Source organism: Mus musculus, chromosome 18, assembly GCF_000001635.26.
Source record: "Mus musculus strain C57BL/6J chromosome 18, GRCm38.p6 C57BL/6J".
In the NCBI taxonomy this organism is placed as follows: Eukaryota; Metazoa; Chordata; class Mammalia; order Rodentia; family Muridae; genus Mus; species Mus musculus.
Genome location: NC_000084.6, coordinates 50,039,718 through 50,061,442, shown reverse-complemented (window position 1 = coordinate 50,061,442; position 21,725 = coordinate 50,039,718). Strand labels below are relative to the sequence as shown.

Below are 21,725 nucleotides of genomic sequence, written 5' to 3'. Positions count from 1 at the left end.
CAAACATTATAGACACACACAGGACTTCATTTCATCCTAATTTATTCTCGGTATTATTTTAGGAACAACTCTCTACACGAAGAGCGCATGTATCGTGCTTGTTTCCATAATTTCCAACAGAAATGCCTACAAACAAAAGGTTGTGGCAAGTCATTGACTCTTGTATCATGTTCAGATGAAATCACCAGATCCTGAGATTTTTCTGGCTGCTGTGCTCTCTTCCACCCACCCACCCTTTGGCTACTTCCTGGATTACTAATAGCCAGGAGCAGGGAATTTAATCATCTACTCTCTCCTGACAGTCCACTGTTATCATAATCCAAGAACAACAACAGTATGATGTATAATCAGGCTGGCAATATTTTTAGAGGCGTGTGTGGGGATCCTCAGTTGTATTTCAGCATTTAGAGGTAGGGGTAGTCCCAGGTACTTCAAGGCCAGCGAGTGGCTCACTATAGAAGAAAGAGTGTACCATACACAGGTCAGGATGAATTTTCTTTTCGTAGTCCTTGTCAGCACATTGTACTCTCAGGCTAGTGACTTCACAAACAGAAACAGTTAATCATGTCTGGCCTCTGAGATAGCATGCTATGCCTTTGATATTATGTATGATGCCAAGCTCAGGAAAACCAAGAACCAGGCATTACAGCACAGCCAGCCTTCATCACTACATAGCTTTGCTTCATCATTCCCTTTGCCAAGCAAGAGTCAGGGAGAGAAGACACACGGCAGGTACCCAGCAAGGCAATACATGAGAAATGGAAAGTGTCACACCATAGATGACTGAGACGGTGAGAATTAATAACACTGTGTGTAGCTACATAGTGTCCCAGGGGTCTCCATTACCGCATAAGAAGATTCGTGTAAGTCACCACCATGAAATAACCGAGCCTCTCCTCTCCCAATAATAATTGCTTGGCCAGCAAAACTATGAAACTCCTAGAGGAAAACCTTCAGGATAATGAAACAGAATGGGGCTTTTAAGGGGAGAGGACCCAAAAGACAGAAAACTAAAGCAAATGCAAACAAATGAGATTATATGACATGGTCAAGGCTTCGCGGGGCAAAGGGAACCATAAACACTTAGCCTACAAAACAGAAGATATCTGCAAACCATTCATCCGACAAGCAACTGCCATCTGCCATGTTTGGGGGGTCAAGGGACTCAACGGTTAAACGGTCAAATGCTTGGGTTTAGTCACCCAACAAAACCTGGAGGAACTGTCTGTGTTTCTCAAACGAATACAAATACCCAATCAATACAAATGCCCAAAGCATTTGTTCAGCCCTTGTCGTCAGGGAAGCGTAACTGGAAACTGTAGTGACATGCCATCACCTCAGTGACAATGGCCGTCAGCAAAAGGAGAAACAAAATCAAATGCTGGCATTTATTTTGGGGGGCGGGAGGAGAAATTCTTACACACTATTGGTAGAAGCATAAAAAATATAGCATTATAGAAAACCATACAGAAGTTCCTCCAAAGCAAGCAAGCAAGCAAACAACAGAAACAGCTTTATCACACTACCCAGCAGTCTCACTGTGTGTATATCCAAAGGAAATAAAATCAGTACATCAAAGAAGTACCCGTACCCCCATATTTAACACATCACTTTATAATAACCAAGATCTGGAATCCACATGGGTTTCAGACTGAAAAATAGATAAAGAAATGGTGAGTATAAAATGCAATACCTTTCAGCCATAAAAATAAATGGATTCTTGTTCTTTGTGACAATGTGACTAGACCTTATTCTATTGGGTGAAGTAAACTAGGCACAGAAAGTCAAATATCACATGTTCTCATATGTCAGGTACAAAATACATTACACAGAAGGAGTAAGTTCCAGCGTTCTCCAGCCCGGCGGTGACTACAATTAACTATAACATCAAATAGTGAAGAAGGTACCTCCTGCACTTGGGCTCCTCTCTGTTTGGAGGATGCACATACCTGCTACCAGCTTTGCTAGCTTCTAGATCTCCTGCACTTGGGCTGAACAGAGGCACTTGAGGGTGCCGGGGGGCTGCCTCCTGGATAGCGGTAGCAGAGAGAGTCATACAAGTATGAAATGAGAAGAATGCCCAGCCCTGACTCTAGTATAGAGAATAACTCAGTATATTCTGGCTTCAAAACTGCTTCTTTTGTGTTCAAGGAAATTCACGATGCAGGCCCTGACCCCAGACATGAAGCACACTTGCTTGTTTTGCTTGTACTAGTCACGGCACTTGAGTGAAAAATTTAAGAAAATCAAATAGGCTTGTCCTCTGAATTGGGAAGGCACTGTTTGTATTTCCGTAAAGAGGCTAAGGCGATGCCTCTAAGCAATGCTCTCCAGGATGCTCACACATCTTGATTTAAAATTAATTCTTTAATGGGGCATCATTGGCTCCTTCCATATGAGGTGACCCCAGTTTGGCGTAGGAGGTTCAGGAAGGGAAAAAAATGTATAGCTGCGTTGTCAAAAAGTTCCTAATAAGGCACGGATAAACATAACTAATGACTATACACAGGGTCAAAACAGTGCACACTGGGAAAGTGAGGGAGGGCAGGGAGCAGCCTGGAAAAGCATTTTCTGCCAAATGTGTGTACATAGAGACAGAATCCACTTGAGGCAGATCCAGAGAGAGATCACAACCAAGGAAACAGGGCTGCTGTGAGGAATGAGGAAGCAGAGGCCTGCTGGCCAAGTGGTGGGGTGGATTGGTGTGGTCAAGGTCATGCAAATAACAACTTCTCGATGCAGAGAAGCTGTCTTTTCACAATTGAAGTGATCTGCTCCCATTTCCCACAACCACTACTGGAAGCAGAAGGAGTGTCTCCCCCTAGCAGCAAGGGTGGGAACTCCAGCTAGCCAAGACCAATCAGATGGCTAATCTCTAGGATGTTGAAGGTTGAGGAGGACCAAATACTCAGTAACAGAAATCTGAGCAGTCAGAGGCAGTGAGGCAACCTAACCAGACCATTCTTGGGTTATCTGACTCTGTGCCTAATACATCCTGAAATCCTGGGGTTTCAGCCTGTTCGAGGGTGCTGTGGGTTTGATCTCAAATGTCCTCCAAAGACTTATAATGTTTAAAGGCTCTCAATATACAATTAGAAGATGGTGGGGTTTTCCAGTAACTGGAAGGGTACCAAGGTGAGACCTTGGCGCATCTTTGCTCTCTTTAGCTTCTTGGCCACCACGTTAACGGTTTTCCTTCCTCATGACAAGCTGCCATGAGCACAGACCCAAGGCAAGAGCTCCATCCATCAGGCCCTGAGACCTCTAACACTGTGAGTCAAAATAAATCTTCATCCAGTGAGGGACATTCCTGAACTCCTAGAACCCAGGAAGATAGGACAGGAGGACAGTGAGGCCTAGCATAGGCTACAGAGTAAAATCCTATTTCAAAACCAAACAGTAAGTTTTTTTTTTAAAGTGTTTTCATAGAAGTTAATCACATCAGGAATTTTGTTATAGTGACAGAAAACTAACACAGAGAATATATGAATTATTCAAAATTTCCAACAATTATTTTGTTTACAACAACAGAAACTACATTCCACTTTTTGCCATTGGAAGGCCAGTGACTGGGTTGATTACTATAACAATCAGAGCACAAATGCCACGGTAAGGACACATAAAGAAGATATATTTCAGGACTAACGAGGAAGGTAAAGTGGGTGACCTTTCTTGGTGACCAATTAGAGGCAGAAGACAAAGGAAAGGACAGAGTTGGTGAGAACATCCAGGCCTATAGTTTGGAATCCAAAAAAAGAAGGGTGTAGCATGCATGCATAGGAGACACAGAAGGGAGATCAGATCTGCGCTGGCAGAAGGGGTGCGGTCATGGTAGACTTATTGAATGGAAGGTCCCTGTTCAATGTTCAAACATAGTGTCTACCAGGAAGCCCAGATACAGGTGGTTCTTAGGAGTCCAAGATGGAGGTATAGCAGAGTGGATAAAGAGCCAGAAAAGAGGAGTCCAAGGTATGGTGAAATCCAAGGAACCAAGGAAGATGTTGGTCCTTAGTATTAAATATTGTGTGTTTTGTTGTTGTTGTTTTTAATTGCATTTGTTTATGTGGTGTGTGTGTGTGCCATGGGAGGTGTGTAAAGGTTGCAGAGGTCAAAGGAAGGACAACTTGTAGGAATTGGTTTTCTCCTTCCCCATAGACTTCCAGGGATTGAACTCAGGTCATCTGGCATAGTGGCAAGCACCTTTATTGCATGATCCATCTCACTGGTCTTTAAATTGTTATTATTACTAGTACTAGTACTAGTACTAATATTATTACTATCAGTTCTTTTAAAAGGACAAAAGACATGAGCAGAGGGTAGTGATAATTTTGACACATTTGTGGAATGATGAACCAAAAAGATGAAAGACAAAAAAAAAAAAAAATCTCATGAAACAAAACACAAAAGCAACCAGATTTCAGTAAGATAAGATAGCAGAGAAAGAGCATTTAACGGCCAGGTATGTTGCTTTGTATCTGCAACCCCAGCACATAGAGGCTGAGACAGCATCACCACTGTGAGCTCCAGGCTGGCCTAGGCTACATAGCCAGAGGATGTCTTGAAAATAAAAACAATCAAAGTATTTTTTTTTAAAGGTTCATTTTAAAGGTTGGGTAAGTAGTGCCTAAAGTTGGACAAAGCGATGAGAAGAAGCCTTATAAATAAGTCACTTGTTTACTCTATGGTGGTTAATGAGCACCTCTGCGGCACAAGTTCTAGAGATAGCAGTGGGGACTAAGAGAGACTCTTCTGCCCAGGAAGAAAGATTAGCTAGCGTGGCGTGTGCCAGCAAGGAAAGGGACAGGTGTTCTGAGAGAAGCAAACTGGGGGTCCTGGTTCAGACTTGGGGGCGGGGTGCTTCGACCAGAAAAGGCTTCTCCAAAGAGTAGACTAAGAAAAGAGTTCAGATAAAGATTAGAGTATCAGGGCAAAAAAGAATAGTGGCAAATACTAGTACCCTAGAATGGGGGAGTGCCCTCTCATCTAAGCATGGAGGAAAAGTCATGAAAAATAGTGTGGGACTCCAAGATGGAAGGGTGTCATTCTGAGGTAGCAAAGACACCTACTCCAAGGCTTGAGGATGGTGGTGAGTGTGGCTGAAGGAGAGGCTGCCAGTCTACAAGCAGGAGGTTGTGTAATGGCCGCCATGTTTGTTGTGAAATAGCAGGACTGGTGAGTCAGGAGAGGCCTAGGTTAGGTGGTAAAGGGAAATGGTTGGTGTGGGCAACAGAGGAGAGAGCTGCACTCTCTTGCCAGCCAACCCTCCGTTCTCTCCCAAGTGCTCACAAAGCGATAATGGCGTTCGCATTTCCACTCTAAAAATTCTGATTGATTCCCAAGGCAAAGGAGTCTTGGATCCTTCAGCACTTATGTCTAGATCATCCACAGTGAGCTCAACCATCATTCATTTTTACCACTCTCATAATTAAGCAATGTACTCAACAGGAAGCATCTAAATGCCAACTATGTGGATATTAATTGACTCCTCAGGAAGCCCATATCCACAGGAAATTGTTGACAGCCTCTTTTCAAAGGCATTCTCCTCCTTAATAGACTGGGCTCTTCCCATCCACTAATGTCTCCATATCTTAACTCGCCTTTTGATAAAGCAAGTTCTAGATTTTTTCCCCCTCACTTTAAGCACAGTCACTTACTGACGAGCAGGCGAAATGAAAGCAGTTCTTTAAGAGGTTACTATAGACGGGAGCTACCGCTGGCACAGAGTCAAGTGCATTCTAAGCCATAGGAGCCGAACAATCTCCCCAGTCATATGCATCCACGCTCATGCACACGCACAAATAAACCGGCCTCTAAGGACTTCTGCATCTCACGATGGTTTTTCCAGATTCAATTCCCCCGAACGTGCACTAGTCTCTTACTAGGGTTCTAAAGGATGAATTAGAAGTGTCTACCATTACAACGAATTAGATACAAAGAATCCAAGGGCAATTAATTTCCTTGCAGCTCAGAGAGTTTGAAGGGCTCCTGCTGATCTCTCACTACACAGAATTGACAAGTGTGCCACCAGAGGAAAGAACTCCACTGTAAGTGAAGGGAGATAGGGAAGATTGGAATCAGAGAGGATAAAGGAGTAAGAAAACTGACTGGTGATAGACAGTGTGAGAGATTAGGTCCCATAAAAGCAGGTACACACACACACACACACACACACACACACTCGCCCTAGCAGAAGCTTCAGTGAATCAGTCCAGTCAATAAAGTAATCGTTCACTTTTTCCTCAGACTTAGTAAAAAAGAAAAAGAAAATCTTACCCTACTATCAGTTTAAAATTCTAGCAGACGCGAACGTTTTGGGCTTCCTTTAAAATGCAGAGGGCAAAGCCTGTATGGTAGGTACACCGTTGCAGGCATGGGCAGGTGAGGATCAAGCTAAAGATTACACCAGTTTCCACACAGCTTACAAACTCCCTAGCAGAGCCAGCAAAGAAGGGGACACTGTGGATGTTGCTAGAGGGAGGTATAATACAGTTGACCTAGCAGTTTTTCATCCGATCCCCACCCCACCCCCACTCCCCCCCCTTTCGTAAAAGGCTGGGAATAACAGGCCAGGAAGAAAATGCTAATCTAAGTGCTATGCAATTATAAAGTTCAAGGATGGTTTTCTCAGCTCCGCTCCTATTTCTCTTTGACTGCTTTTGACTTCGTGCAAATGGTGCAAAACAGAAAAAGAAAGCACCCATCAGCACAAAGTTCTGTTGGTACAGAGGCCCCTACAGGGAAACATCCCAGCTCCAAAAAGCCCACGGGAAGCTCAGACACAATCCTTCTGCTGTCATTTTTTCCACTGACTGGCCCGTATTTCTATTAAACAAGCCCTTTTCAATTGACAGCTTCCCTCATGCCACAAAGCTAGGTACACAACCACACTGGAAAGCCTACATTGCAAAATGCAGAACTTCCCTTGCTCTGCCGCTGCCTTAGCTCTGACTGACTTGCAACTTAAAAGAGTCTCCCAAAAAGCTACGTGAAAAGAGAGGGAGACTTCACAACCTTGAACACTACCCCCCCCCCCACACACACCTGACTAATTTTCCCCAGCTACCCCTAATCCCACCCCCACTTACAAGTGGACTTTTGTATACATCAAGTTGCAGGGAACAAAGCGCACAAACACTCACACACAAATAAACTCCCAAGCTAACACCAGCTATAATAGTGTTTTGATTGGAGCTTGTCCAGCCCTGTCACCAGCTCTGTTAGGAGTAAATGAAACTCTTGCTTTTGCAAAGACAGAAAGGGACAAACTCTCCTGTTTCAAAGGACAAAAAGGCCCCCCTCACATCTTTCAGGCCCCCGGAAACTGCAGAAGGTCTGGCATGAAAAATTTAAATAAATAAAAGGGAAAAAAAAGAGCCTAACATATTCCCCAAATAAAGATCTTTCACTTCTCTCCTCACTCTGCTTCCCCTTTTTAGCCGGAAACGTATGTCCCTTCCAATTCTTGACACCCCCTTTCAAAGGGACCCGGACTCAGACTCTTCCTGGGAATCCAGCTTTGGGTTGTCCCCAGGCAGGCAGGCAGCCCATTCCAAGCGCGTTTTGTATTCTCAACAGTCAAAGCCCGCTTTCTCCTTTCCAGAGAAATCTGAAAAGCAGCCTTGGTGGGCTGGCTTGGCTAGGTCTGGTGCTGGGTCCTTTGCTCCTTAACTGCCTGGCTGGTGGGACAGGGCTGCCTACTCTCTAAAGTCCAGCCAGGCAGAGACAAAGTTCCCCACCGCTTTCTGCGAGCTCCCATCAGCTCCTGCTCCCGCCTTCCTCCACATTCCTGCGCTGAACTTGGCGGAGTCCAGCGGCTGGCGTACCTTCCCTGGGCTCCTCCGCTTCGGAGAGCATGCTGTCGGGGTGCACAGCCACAGGCGCCACCGCCACGGACATGGACGTGAGGCTGCGAGGCTCCTAGACGAGTGAGATGTGCGCCGGCGGGCGGGACGCGGTGGGAGGAAGCCTCTGAGATCAGAACCTCCCGGGGCGGGCGAGCGAGCGGCTGCGGGAGGGATTTTCAGGGGAAAGTTCCGCAGGAGTGACGAATCGAATCGCGCGGGGCTGGGCTGCAGGAGTCCGCCCCCGAGGGGCCACTGCGGGTGGAGGCGACCAGGCAGGTGGGGCCCAGTGCAGGAAAGGTGCCCTGGACAGAACGAATGGGGGCAGACGTGCAGGGGGACAAGCACTCACTACATCTGGGGAGTGACGTTTTTGACACTCTCGGTCTTGGGTTTTTACATGCCCCAATTCTTGAAAACTTTTCGGACTGTTATTTTTCAGGCTAGTGATACGGATGCTGTGCTAGCCGCGTTTAGAAGGGGTCCTGTTCACAAAGCAAAACTTCACCAGCGCCAGGACCGGCCTCTAAGGAAAGTAGGGCAGGATAGGCAGGGGGCCCTTATGCACGGCTGGCTCTCTCTAACCAAGCTGCTAGGAGCTAAAGGCTTCTCAGGCTTTGGGAAATGCTGACAGGCAGGAGATAAAAGGGCAAAGGGCAGCCATCCTGGCCTCCTCTCCCCTCCCCTCCCTTCCCCTCCCCACCTGGCTTCCACCACTGGCTCAGAGGAAGTCATCTTAACTCTGGGGTGGCTACACCAGCTCCCACCAGCCTACCTGTCTTACAGAGATTGTATTTTTTACAGGGCCTTGTTTTAGCATCAACCCTAGAGTGAGGGGCTCCAAGTAAAATACCTGAAAGGAAAACATCCAATGGAAAGAAATCTCTGGCTGGAGAGTGTTACATTCTCCTATAACTGAGAAAGGTTAGAGTCTTTAAGAAATGTATTTTCCAGCTACCTTTCTTTTTCTTATAGCATTTTTATATGGAAAGGAGGGCGGAGTCCAGGCCTTGTGGTAAATTTAGTGAAAGGACTATGTAAACTGACCAGGCTTTTTTGAATTGTAGTTTGGATTTAATTCTGCTATTTATTATTTATAGGACCTTAAGAAAAAAAAAACTCAAATATCCATCTACTTATCTATAAAATGAAGACAAAAGCAGTATGTGATTCACAGATTTGTCTGGTTATTACAGATGGCACTATAAACACAGTGATTTGAAACTGTAAGTTCTACACACAGGTTGTCACTAACTATTGCACCTTATTACAATAAACTTTGTAAAGGATACTCTTGCCTTTTCTTTGCCAATCAGTTTGCCATCAGTATCGAAGCTATTCACCGGCAAGGGGGATGCCATAGATAGAGCTCTATGGTCTGATATTAAATCAGTCGCTACTGCTGAGTGATTCTAACATGCTTGAGACCCTACCAGAATTTTATCTCAAATTTATTGAAAGGGCAAGGTGAACCAAGACATAATAGCCAGAGGGAAGAAAGAAACATCTGGAAAAGATCAGTGCTGTAGAGCCTACGGGAACTGAGCATGGCCGGAAAAGAATAACCGGCTATACCCTTCTGAAAATGACGGTTAACCTTGCTCTCCTGTGCCCTACATCCTAGTGCTGCTGAGATAGACAATCTATGCTCAGTACTCTTTGTATTCATGGCGGACACAAAGGATGCCGATGCTTCTGAAACAAAAGAAACGCCCCCTTGCTGTCTGTCTTTGCCTGTCCTTCGGAGCAATCCTTCTGCCCCTCCCTACCCGACAGCATCCGGCTTTGCCTTCCCTCTTCCGCTGGCCAGATGTCCACAGATGTCCACCTGGGCCTCGGAGGAACCTCGCCACAGCTGTTTGCTACACAAATGAGATGCCTTCGGCGGATCTAGAGCTGGAGTGAAGAAGCAGCACCTTTTGAAGGTGAGGCGGTAATTATGCAAATCAAGACAGCCCAGCTTCCACATCCGTTGGCTCCTGGCAGAAGGCCTTTCTTTCTTCCTTCGGAAAGTGCCCCTGTATGTCATATTTATTAAATGCCCTCTCACAAATCTGAGTATGTGCAAACCTCCCAAGGCCTGTTACGTAAAAGTCCTTAATACCCTGCTTGTTTTTACGTTGGTTCACAAAAAGTGCTTCAGCCCAGCCCAGGTTAGTCAAGGAGAACGTGTGCTGAACGAACAGTTTAAAGGCCAAGACAGCAGCCTGGTAATCAATTTAGCATCCTGTTAACAGCCCTGCAGATCTTTGAACATTCACCAGGATCCTTGAGAAACCTCCAGAGAAACTTTTTTATTCAAATGCAGTCCAGCAGTCACCTTGGGGGAGAACTTTCTGATGTAGAGCCTTCAAGAGCAACAATGCCCAGGTCATTAAAAAATAGACTGTACAGGATAAGCACTCTATAGCTGTTGGCAGGACCTCAAAGTCATGTGCCCTGGGCAGGCAAACTATTCTGTTTCATGACCATGACAACAGATAGTTGGTTCTCTACAGCTCTGGTAGCCTTATACTTCTTCCAAGTGAATACTTCGTAGTGTTGATTTGTTGGGCTTTTATTCGAAGAGGGCTGGGCTAGCCAGTGACTAACACTCTAATATGCCACACAGTGATCTGCAACTGCCTATAAGACTATTCACTTTTTGTCTTTTGGAGATAGGGCTCATGGATCCCATAGAGGTATTTCTATATGGTCAAGGATGCACTTGACCTTGTGATTCTCCTCATTTGACCCCCAATGTGCTGGGGTTAGAGAGGCTTATACTACCACGTCTAGTTTAGGTGGGGCTGGAGATTAAATGCTTCGTGCATTCTAGGTAAGCAAGCCCTCTACCAGCTGAGCTATCTCTCCAGTCCCCTACTTACTCTTGCATGTTTAAGAAACAGTCTAGTGTCCTTTCTGGGCAGTAAGCTCGGAATTCATATTAACCATCCACTATAGATCACCTAATATAAAGTAGCAACCAAATCGGCAACATTTCCCATCTAGAAAAGTGCATACTTAAATCTTACGTTGGGTTCTGACCCCTGTATCCCGTCTCTATCAAGGTGGGAGAATTCAAACACCTCAAGGATTCTGATGGTTTACTCCATTCATCCAGGCCTTACCTACTATTACACAAGTCACATAGAAGTGGCTCTTCTTTAGCTGGACCTTCCTTCTCTAATTATGATAATTCTGGACCACGGATTAAATTCATTCCTTACAAGGCACCTGGTTCTATGAAAAATGTATTAATGCCAACCCAACTGAGCTAAATCTTTGTAAGCCGACTAAATCTCATGCAACAGGACAAGCCTCTTAAATTACATTCTAATGAAGCCATTTTTTAAAAGAAAAGAGGGGTTGGCTACAAGCCTGGGCTCTGGGCCCTTTGGCTTACAGAGACCCAGGCGCTTTTGCAGAATGAAGTGGGTTAGAGAATTTGCAGTTCAGAAGGCTAGCAAGCAGAAGTGGGGAGAGCTGGTGTGGCTACTCGGAAACATCATGCACACCCCAGCAGACTCAAGGAGGGCCTGGCCATCTGCAGTGGAAAACATGCACGTCTGCCGAGTGCTCCTGCACCGGCATCTACTGGCTATGGGAATAAAAGAATAAGGAAATAAAAACATGGAAATGAAGAAGTCAAAACTATTGATAGCATGACCAGAGCTTCTTATGGAGCTATCGATAGTTTTTATTTCTGCCCTGGGGTCAGGATGCAGGAGCTGAACATATAAAATTATAGGTCACAAAATAGCTGTTTACAGAGTATTCTAATGGTCCTTCTGTTTGACTCGGAGGCTGTCCTCAACTTTTCTATTACCTGTCTGCAAAGACTCCCATGGTCTCTGTACAAAAGTGACCTTTGTTTTCCCTGACCTGAAATATGGAAAAGATCTTTTTCTCGGTCCCACGTGCTTGGGGCTATGGACTTCCAGCCTCTACCTTCACATTCCATCAAATACCTTGCCATTGGATCCTCTAAAACATGGGGAAGCCCCATTGGGCTTCCCTCAGCCCTCACTCGCTGGCCAGGATGCTGGCTCTCGGTGTGAAAGGATATTTGTGTAACAGTGGAGGCTACTTATGTATCTTCCAATGAGGTTACGCGTGTGCTTCATATGACCTCATATGTTGATGCGCTGATGAGTATGTGGGTACGGTTAGGGAGTTAGAACACAAGGGCCTGAACCAAGAAAGGCCACAGAAGTGTGGAAGTGAGAAGAAAACGGGGCACTGGCCACCAGATTCTGGGAGTGTGTAGCTATGGGTAAATTCCATTCAGATTTTCAATGACAGTTCCAGCAAATCTTACATAATCATTCATGTGCTGGGTGGGTGTGAGCGGATAGTTCTGAGGGAGGAGGAGGAGGAGGCAATGACACAGAGGTGCGCGCTGGCAGGCAGAGAGCGATGCATCTGGCACACACTTGTTTCCTAGGATTTCACTGTTTGTTTCTGTTTCCCTCCTAAGAAATCACCCTTGCTACAAAGCTTCCAGTAGACGATTAGATGCATGCACCAGGTTGGAAAATGTCTGAAGGTTTCGTGAGTCCCTGGTCCTCTTTCTAGAACATGCATCCGGGATTCCTTTTGTTTATGTTTCCTCTTTGGAAGCAGCGTTGGAATTGCTGGAGTTTACTGGGAGACCTTTAATCAGATCTCAGTGTGGGCATTAGATTTAGGTTTGTAGGAGAAGGGCAGTATATACCCAAGAAATAGACCTGGCTTCTCCAGAGATAATGACACCAGTGTCTTCCACAATAGGTGACATGTGTGACTCAGTGGCCTGACTCAGTAGCTTCAGAAGTTATATTCTTCATAGGGTTTTAAATATATTTTTCTCTCCTTGTTTTTCCTTCCTATATGGTGTGGGAGAGACCAAGTGATGGGACCATGGGTATTCTCTGAGGTGCAGTGGACAGGGCAGGCCTCAGAGGAGTGGGATTAAATTGCCAGGTCACATGACTCTGCCATCTTACTATAGGCCTGAAGGGTATACAAAGGAATACCTTCTCTTTGCAGGCATTCTTCACGGTAGATTCTGTTATGTCGAAACTCTTCACCCTTGGTTGGTGAGAGAATTCAACCACACCCAAAGTTGAGGGGACCCTTTCTCTTTCTGTGCCCTTTAAATTTTCTCTGACTTTCTATCTTGTCTCCATTTACCTCTCTGGCCTCTCGGTCTTTGTTTAGTCTCAGGGGTTGATGATGGCTGAAGACTCAAATTTCTCAAACTTCTTTATTGCTAACCAGGAAAGGAGAGTCTGTCTATGCGGGGATCAAAAGTCTGGATCTATCTGCGAAGGTCTCAGCTTCTTAGAGACGGAGGATCTTCGCTCAATGGGACACTAGTAGAGAGACGCTGCTAGCACAGGTTTTCTTTAAAGTCACCCCTTGGGATCACCATGGCTAAGATATGTAACTAAACAGAGGGGGTTATATGACTTGCCAAGTCACTGACTGAGGAGCAATGGACCCCAGACCACAGTGTATGGAGGCTGAGCCTCCTTCCTGTCTCCTGTATTCGGGCCCTTGCTTTCTACCCAGTTGCTCATACAAAAGCCAGTCCTCCCTTCACAGAGGAATACCTCAAAGATTGCTACACTGGAAGGTCACCAAAGAGTTTACAGCTGGCTGTCATTCCAGCACAGACTGCTCTAATCCCTGTTCACATGCTGAGATCACCGCTTCAAATTAAAGCAATTCCATTCTTGACATTTAATGCTTTAAATAAGCTATAAATTTAATAGCATCTATTTATTCAGCTACATGAGATCACAAATGTGTTGGATCTTTTTTTTTTAATTAAAAATGCAATTTGGTCCCCAACCAAGCTTCCTTGTATATAAAACAACCAGAATTAAGGGGTGAAAAGACTCAATTTGAGTTTTTTGTCCTTCTTACAGACAGCAGAGCCCATGCTGGTTAAGCCTTGCTTGTGTTAAAAGGGATCCCCTCTATTCCCTGTCTTTAAAAGAATTTCCTCTAGAAACAGGCAAGCTGTTAAGCCTCTGTTTGTACATCTGTAAAATGGGGAGGATGCCACTTATTTAACAGTCTCAGTGATAAAAACAGGCAAGGAAGCTGGCTGGGTACACAAACTATAGCGTGCCCCTTATCTCTTTCCCGTGTATTTTCATGAACGAGGCCAGACTGGTTTGGGCTGTTGAGGAATGTCTTTTTGGAACCCTACATGCTGACCCAGATTGATATGGCAAAGCTGTAGATAGCAAACATACCAGGACTGGAGTCCTTCCTATGCCCAGGTAAGTGGGGACAAATGGAAGACAGCACCATTTCTTCCTAATTAGAAAGTTCCTCTTTCTAATGAGTTGGAATTGAAGCTTAAAAACTGGAAAATGACTCCCCTTCTAATCACTGCCCCTTCCTCCTCACTCTGAAAAAATAAGTTTGCAAGGAGATGAGAATAGACTTATGACTGAGTTTTCTTTTGGAGCAGCCTAAGAGAGACCCCCTCGCACTGGCTGGCTGACCGTAGCTGCATGCAATCTGAGCTTATGCAACTTCCCAGCGCTGATAGCCGGCGCACATCTGTGATTGATTACTGTGAAGCGTTCAGAAGCCAGGGGCTCTGCCTGGGACCCCCAGTAATCACCTCCTCTCTCTACCTTGTGTTCACTTCGAGGGGCCACAGAACTACGCCAAGACAGGCTGAGTAAGGAGTCCAGGCTGACTGCATCCAGCAGAGGAGAGAGAGAGAGAGAGAGAGAGAGAGAGAGAGAGAGAGAGAGAGAGAGAGAGAGAGAGTGTGTGTGTGTGTGTGTGTGTGTGTGTGTGTGTGTGTGTGTTGTACTTTTGTTTTGTTTTGCAAGTTTCTGAATAAAATTTGAAATCCCAAAGTCATGCTCCACATGTGGAAAGCTGAACTCAGACTCTTAGTCTGAGATCTGTTTGGCAGTTGAAGCTACGTCCAGTTGTCATAGTCTGCTTCTTTCATGTCAGATTTTGGACAAGAACAGAACCTACGAGGTTTTGACCGTGTGCCAGGTGGTCACAGTTTAAGAGACAGAAGAGGCTCGTGGAGAAACTCCGGGAGGGATGGCCAAGCCGACACTGGACAGACAAACTCAGCAGGCGGTAAAATGTGAACTGATGCAGAACTTATCCAAACAGGGTTCAGGGCAAGAGGACAGGCTCCTTTTCTGCTGTGGCTCAGGAGGTTTTCCACTTGAATAGGTCAGGTTCGGAAACCGGTTTATTTGGCCAGTCCCTAGAGAGGGGCTATAGAGATATGTGTCAGTTACCCCTCAGAGGATGGGGTGCACGTTCTGACAACCCCCCTCACCTGAGCCGTGTACAGAGTACAGAATGTGATATTAAACCCATGGACTTTGTAGGGAAAAAAAAAGGTAAAAAAATCATTAACTTTCTCAATTTAAACTCTATTTCCACTGATTTTTTTTTTTTAACTACTAAATTCAGCAAAGTCACCTTGCATGGCATTTAAATTCTTTTCAATTTCAGCTATAAGTGATCGGATACAAAAAATAATGACATAGTCCCTGGAGCGCTGTTCACCCTAATTTTATCTTGGAAAACATGACGATGCAGAGCTGGGACTTTGCCCCTCTTCTGACGGCTCTCTGCACCTCCGCCTGGCCTTTGACCCTGGCAGCCCTTACCCAGGAGATGTGAGTGCTACATGGAAGACTATGTAGCTTTTGAAAACCTGATAGATGTGCATGACCAACGGCTCAGTAGTAAAAGGTGATTGCCACCAAGCCCTGGAGCTGTCATGTTGGAAGGAGAAAACTGACTCTCCCTCAAACTGTCCCCTGACCTTCGTGTGTACATACCCTCACGCATGCACGCGCGCGCGCACACACACACACACACACACACACACGCACGCACGCCCAGAATAAATGTGAAATAGAGAAAGAATGACTATAAAAACATTGAGAGAGGATAACTGAACATCCCCATGTAGCATCCTGTGATGTTTTAGTGCACTGTATGTTGATCTATGAAAGATACTTGGAGTCTCTCATCCTTGTCAACATTTTCCTTTCTCTGTATTAAAAACAATCAAAATAATAATAATAAAAAAGAACATTCAGAATGTTCTTTTCTAGTTATTTTGAGGTATCCATCTCCCCATAGCAAACGTTTCTAAAAGGGAGGCAGCCATTGTTGATTCCAAAGAAATCACAACCTGTCCCCATGCTAGAAAGCAACACTCAGTCCATAACTCTTAGAAATGTTGAGGGACAGGCTGCTAGTCTTAAGTGACTTTCTGGGAGGTCTTCAAAATTAACATTGGCTATACAGTTTTTACTGTATATGACTCTAATTCATTCCTAACTACATCAGCTCCTTAGACTCTCATTAGTTATAAAGGTGTGGCCTCAAGTTGCTGATCAGGACTCACAACTGCTGTTCTGAGATGTTTACATTGGATGCTACCATAAACTCACAAGGGCACCATGGCATAACACAGACTGGGGACAAGGAGGGGACGAGAATAACATCTAACCTCTTGCGCAATGCACAGTGCATAAGCTCTTTGCTCGGGTTGGCTACAGTTTAATGTCACATTGTGTCTGCGTGATGATATCATTTCTTTCCAAAGAAATGTGATAAACACAAGATTTCAGCTGATGGAAACACAGAACAGGAAATTAGGGTTGCAGGACCCTATCTGATCTCAGGGTTGGAGAAGTTGTGAGGTGGCTCACGACAGACTCTCTCACTTCACATTCTAAGCCTGTTCTTCATTGCCTGCCATGAGAAAACTCAGGGGTCTTTCTTTAGCCATTCTTCTACCGCTGACAGAAGTCTGTGTTTATTCAGGACAGCACTGATGAAATTTTATAGGAAGAAGTTCCCTTCCAGGTCTTGGTCCTTGCTTTTTGTGGGTGCCTTAGGCATGTAGCTCCCTAGTACAGACACTTCGTCAGCTGGCACTCAGTGTGCACTTGACTGATTGGTACAACCTGGCCTCAGAGAGTCTCTTCTGGCATCGATCGGGTAATGGGCAAATGTCCCAAGTGAGAAGACCCCTTATGAACAGCAGGCCTCAGCAGCTTAGAGGGCGAATTCCCAACAAGTTCTACCATCACAACAAACACCCTAGAGACTTCACTGCCACCCAGTGAGCCAATATCTAGAGTGGAGAAAGCTGTTCTTTCTTGTTCTCTAGCAAGCTCTGCATTTCCTACCAGCCAGTCCCCATCAGAGTTCATCCATATCTCTCTCTCTCTCTCTCTCTCTCTCTCTCTCTCTCTGTCTGTCTGTCTGTCTTTTGAGACAGGGTTTCTCTGTGTAGCCCTGGCTGTCCTTAGAACTCACTCTGTAGGCCAGGCTGGCCTTGAATCCAGAAATCTGCCAGCCTGCCTCTGCCTCCCGAGTGCTGGGATTAAAGGCATGCACCACCACTGACTGGCTTAATATTTCTTTTTAACACATTGGATTTTTTAAAAAATTATCATATTTAAAATTATACATGTGACAAAAAATTATCATTGCAAACATTAAAAAAATGTATAGATTAGTGACATTAAGTAATTCACATTTTAATCTTTCAACTTAAGTATATTATTTCTTCATAGGATGACAAAGTTCTTAGTATATAAATACTTATTAAATTGGCCATGTATTGTCAACTGCCTAGTACTGGCCTGCTTGGATGGCTGCTTAGTGTCAGTGTACCTAGAAACATCCACTCCTGCAGGCACCGTCAGGGGACACCTTGATCAGGTTTTGAACATCTTGACTTTCTTCCTACTTAACATTCATTCCCCACCCTCCACCCCCCACCATTTGGGCAACAGTGGCTAGAAATCTAGTGGTGATCACTCATGTTACTACTCTATCCCCCTTTATTTCCAATTTCAAATGCCAGTCATAATGTTTCCTGGGTGGCCCTTTCTCCTGTATTCTTGCACTGACCAGTCAAGTCATCCTACCCAGTTATAGCGCTTATAATGTTTAAATCGGGTTTCTCCCAACAGCATGGGCTGAAAACCCAAATACCTGCCAAGGATACAATACAACAGTCCCTACGTACCACAAACCTTAAGTGACACAGATAAGCTGGGCTGCAGGTGAGACACCACTCCCAGGGGGCCAGCCAGTGTGTTCATCTCTCCCCCAGATAAAAGCAATAGTAATGTAAGAAAGCATGAAAAGTGTCTCTGGGGACAAATTCACAAGCATGTGCCCACAGGCTCACTGACACGACTGGGTTAAAAAGTAATCATACAGGGCTGGAGAGGTGGCTCAGTGGTTAAGAGCACTGACTGCTCTTCCAGAGGTCCTGAGTCCAATTCCCAGCAACCACATGATGGCTCACAACCATCTATAATGGGATCCAATGCCTTCTCCTGGAGTGTCTGAAGACAGCGACAGTGTACTCATAAATAAAATAAATAAATCTTTAAAAAAAATCATGCAGAAACTTTTGACATTTGTTTCCATTAACTGGAAATTACTTACAAGAACACTGTGCAGTCACACTGTGGGGGCAGCTACTGCCAGGTGCACTTTTTTTTTTTTTTTCCTGCAGCTACATCCTCTTTTGGCCTCTCTCAAAGCCAGACTCAGGCCTCTCCTTTTCAACGAAGCCTACGGAGGCCAGTGGTGAATTTCTCCAAGCAACTTCTACTATTGGTAAGCTTGACATCAGATGTCCTCTGAGACAGATAACTAAGTTACGTTATTGCAAATACAAGTTTATCCCTCATGTCTGTTTGCCTATTTCCCTTTCTAGACCTATAATACATGTTGGGTCCTTTGAAGAGGCTATATAACCAATAAAATAATCATTTCAACATTTAATTATACATGAGCTATGACAACATGTAAGAATAAACTGTATTTCCTCCACCCATAAAGTATATTATGGAACCATCAAAAAAAAAACCAAATCTGCTATCTTCAAAGAAAAAAACAAAGTTTAAAGGAGCATTCGCTTGCACTGGAGACCAAGGCTGGTAATCTGCAACTATTCATAAATCTAACAAGTTTCCAAAAATTCCTTCAGAAAAGGAGCCAAGAGGAACGCAACTCTGCCAGCTGCAAGCCTTCTGTTTTACAGCGTGTGCCGAGTGGACGTACTTGCTTTATCATCCCCATAAACAGAGTGTGGGGGTACATGCAACCTTCCCAGAAGATGTTCGAGTCAACAAACGGGCTGTGCTTCCCCATAAGGAGGCACCTAACTAGCTCCCTCATCAACTACACAGCCCACTACCATTGGCATCCAGACCCTTTAGTACGACAGATTGAGCAACACTCCACTTCAGCTGATGGAGTTTCCAGAACCAGGAAGGTATCGGCAGCTGCTACCACTTGACAGAGCAAAAAGTCGCCATCGTCACGTTGAAAACTTTGTTTCCTTAAGTTAAGAACTAACATCCGGCTATGCCACCAACACGCACACACTAATAAATCCCAGATGGGAATTCCAGACACCTCTTCACTCAAGCCATGAATTTCCTTCAGGCGACCACATTCTATTAAGCTGGACTCCCAGTAGTGAGCCGACCTTCAGAGACTGCCTTCATTTACAATACATTGTGCTTTGTGGAGCAGGTTCTACATCCATCTTTGCATAACATGTAATTAATTTTGACACTTTTTTAATGCATGAAAAAAATCTGTTAGCATAAGAAGGCAGCAAATTAAGAAAGCTGGTCCCGTGGAAGCAGAAACGATGAATATTGGCCACTAGAGGCACAAGGGGAGGGAGCGGGTAATGGGTACAAAAGAGATTTGCACGGGAAGAATACTACAGGATGGATGAATGAACATCATTTACAAAAATGAATTATTTATTGTATAAGGAACCAGAAGAGAAGAGTCCAAAGTTTCCCATCATATAGAAATGATAACTGTTTCAGGGGTTGGAAATAACAGTTACCTTGATTTTATCTTTAGACATTTTATAAGTATATGAACGTGAAATCACCACACTGTAAGTATGCCCAAATAACATTTTAATTAAATATGAAGAAGAGAAAATTCTTTTAAAACGGAACACCATTTGTCTCAAGTATTTTGTTATCTGGCCCAGAACAAGAAAAAAACATTTCTCTTGATCATAGTCCCAAATTCTGACTCAGCAACTGAATTTATGTACAGAGATGTTAAATCACGCCCTATTTCAGCAATTGACACATATCACCTACTGTAATGTATTCCAGGTTCCGTGTCACACAAGCAACATCATAGGACATGTCTCTGAGCAAGATGGCGCGCTCCACGCTGTGGAGTACTTCGACACTGATCCCCTCTCACAACAATCCTTAAATAAGAAGTCTTGAGTGTTGCTTTCAACACTCACTTCTCATGAGTTTACAGATCCTCAGAGGCATTAAGTGGCTGGCCCACAGCCACCAGCTCCGGCTGATACTACAATAGGAGTCTTCAGACTTTAGCCCAAGTCTTTTATCTATACCCATGGTGTCTCTGTTTGCAAGGTTAACCTGTCATGCAATTTGGAAGAAGGATACAGACTGGTAAGAAACATTGAGAGTGGATACCACATGGAGGCTTTGAGGCTGGCTGACTAGGGGAAAGAGGTCCAGACATTAATAGAAAAGAGGAAGCCCACTGGAGGAACAGGTGTGACCAAAGGAAGCGGGTGCCACTTCACACATCTAAGGGTGCGAGAAAGCCATGTGGGAGGGTCTTCAGCCTCTTCTCCAACTGACTGCCCATATAAGCACAGCTCCTGGGTAGCTCTCAGTCTTGTGAAATCACGTAGACTATCCACTCTTTACCAAAATCTGCAGGGCATATTTTCAAAAGTTATTATTTTATTTTATGTGAATGGGTGTTTTGCCTTCATGGGTGACTATGCGCCATGTGTATGCAGTGCCCTGAAGAGGCCCAGAAGACACTGTTAGATCCCCTGGAACTAGAGTTACAGCTAGTTGTGAGCCACCTCGAGGTGCTGGGAATCACATCCAGGTTCCTTCGGAAGAACAGCCAGTGCTCTTAACTGTTGAGCCATCTGTCCAGATCCCAGAACACACTTTTGTGATGAAGTGGACTATAGTTAATCATACACTTATACAACATAGATAAAGCCCAACATCTATCCCCCAAAACTAGTAAAGGTGACCTTTCCCATTGTTTTTACACACAGGCAATCATTCTGGCCCAATGTCAAGAGACAAAATGATCAGAATCCAATGGGCTGATCAGGATTTCCCTTTGCTTCTAAATGTTCTTTTAGATAGCATGTACCAACACATGGTATAGGGTCATTGTGTTTTAGAGGGGTGATGAGAGGCACTGAGCTCTCAGATCCATAAGGTAGAGTTATACAGTTAAAATTTACCTTGAACCATCTAGAGACTGCCATATCCAGGGATCCATCCCATAATTAGCCTCCAAACGATGACACCATTGCATACACTAGCAAGTGTTTGCTGAAAGGACCCTGATATAGCTGTCTCTTGTGAGACTAGGCCAGGGCCTAGCAAACACATTAGTGGATGCTCACAGTCAGCTATTGGATGGATCACAGGGCCCCCAATGGAGGAGCTAGAGAAAGTATTCAAGGAGCTAAAGAGATCTGCAACCCTGCAGGTGCAACAACATTATGAACTAACCAGTACCCCGGAGCTCTTGACTCTAGCTGCATATGTATCAAAAGATGGCCTAGTCGGCCATCACTGGAAAGAGAGGCCCATTGGACACGCAAACTTTATATGCCCCAGTACAGGGGAATGCCAGGGCCAAAAAGTGGGAATGGGTGGGTAGGAGAGTGTGGGGGAGGGCATGGGGGACTTTTGGGCTAGCATTGGAAATGTAATTGAGGAAAATACATAATAAAAAAAATTTTACCTTTAACCATCCTTAAACAGTCCAGAAAATTCATCACTGGCTACATGATCTTGTGAGAGTCCTAACTATGCTTCAATC

The 21,725-nt window shown here is 44.7% G+C and overlaps 1 protein-coding gene and 1 long non-coding RNA gene across 10 annotated transcripts in view; one reads left to right on the top strand and one right to left on the bottom strand.

The window, feature by feature from the left end:
* Tnfaip8 (tumor necrosis factor, alpha-induced protein 8) overlaps positions 1-21,725 on the bottom strand; it is a 113,803-nt gene that overhangs the window by 31,787 nt on the left and 60,291 nt on the right. The window contains exons 1-3 of one of the 9 annotated variants that reach the window (XM_011246795.2): positions 9,611-9,670; positions 8,695-8,756; positions 7,824-8,146 (exon numbers count right to left, since the gene is read on the bottom strand). The exons of 4 other annotated variants lie outside the window; for them this stretch is intronic. In XM_011246795.2, coding sequence (XP_011245097.1) covers positions 7,824-7,896 — 73 coding nt within the window. In that variant the 5' untranslated portion in view covers positions 7,897-8,146; positions 8,695-8,756; positions 9,611-9,670. Of the gene's footprint in view, positions 1-6,273; positions 6,454-7,823; positions 8,162-8,694; positions 8,757-9,610; positions 9,721-21,725 lie in introns of those variants that run through there. 4 more of the 9 variants (XM_011246796.2, XM_006525480.2, NM_134131.2 and 1 more) reach the window with 4 other exon arrangements.
* C030005K06Rik (RIKEN cDNA C030005K06 gene) lies at positions 7,781-19,830 on the top strand. Its single transcript, NR_155293.1, has 4 exons — positions 7,781-7,925; positions 9,618-9,766; positions 18,358-18,461; positions 18,562-19,830. It is a non-coding gene; the product is annotated as an RIKEN cDNA C030005K06 gene (long non-coding RNA).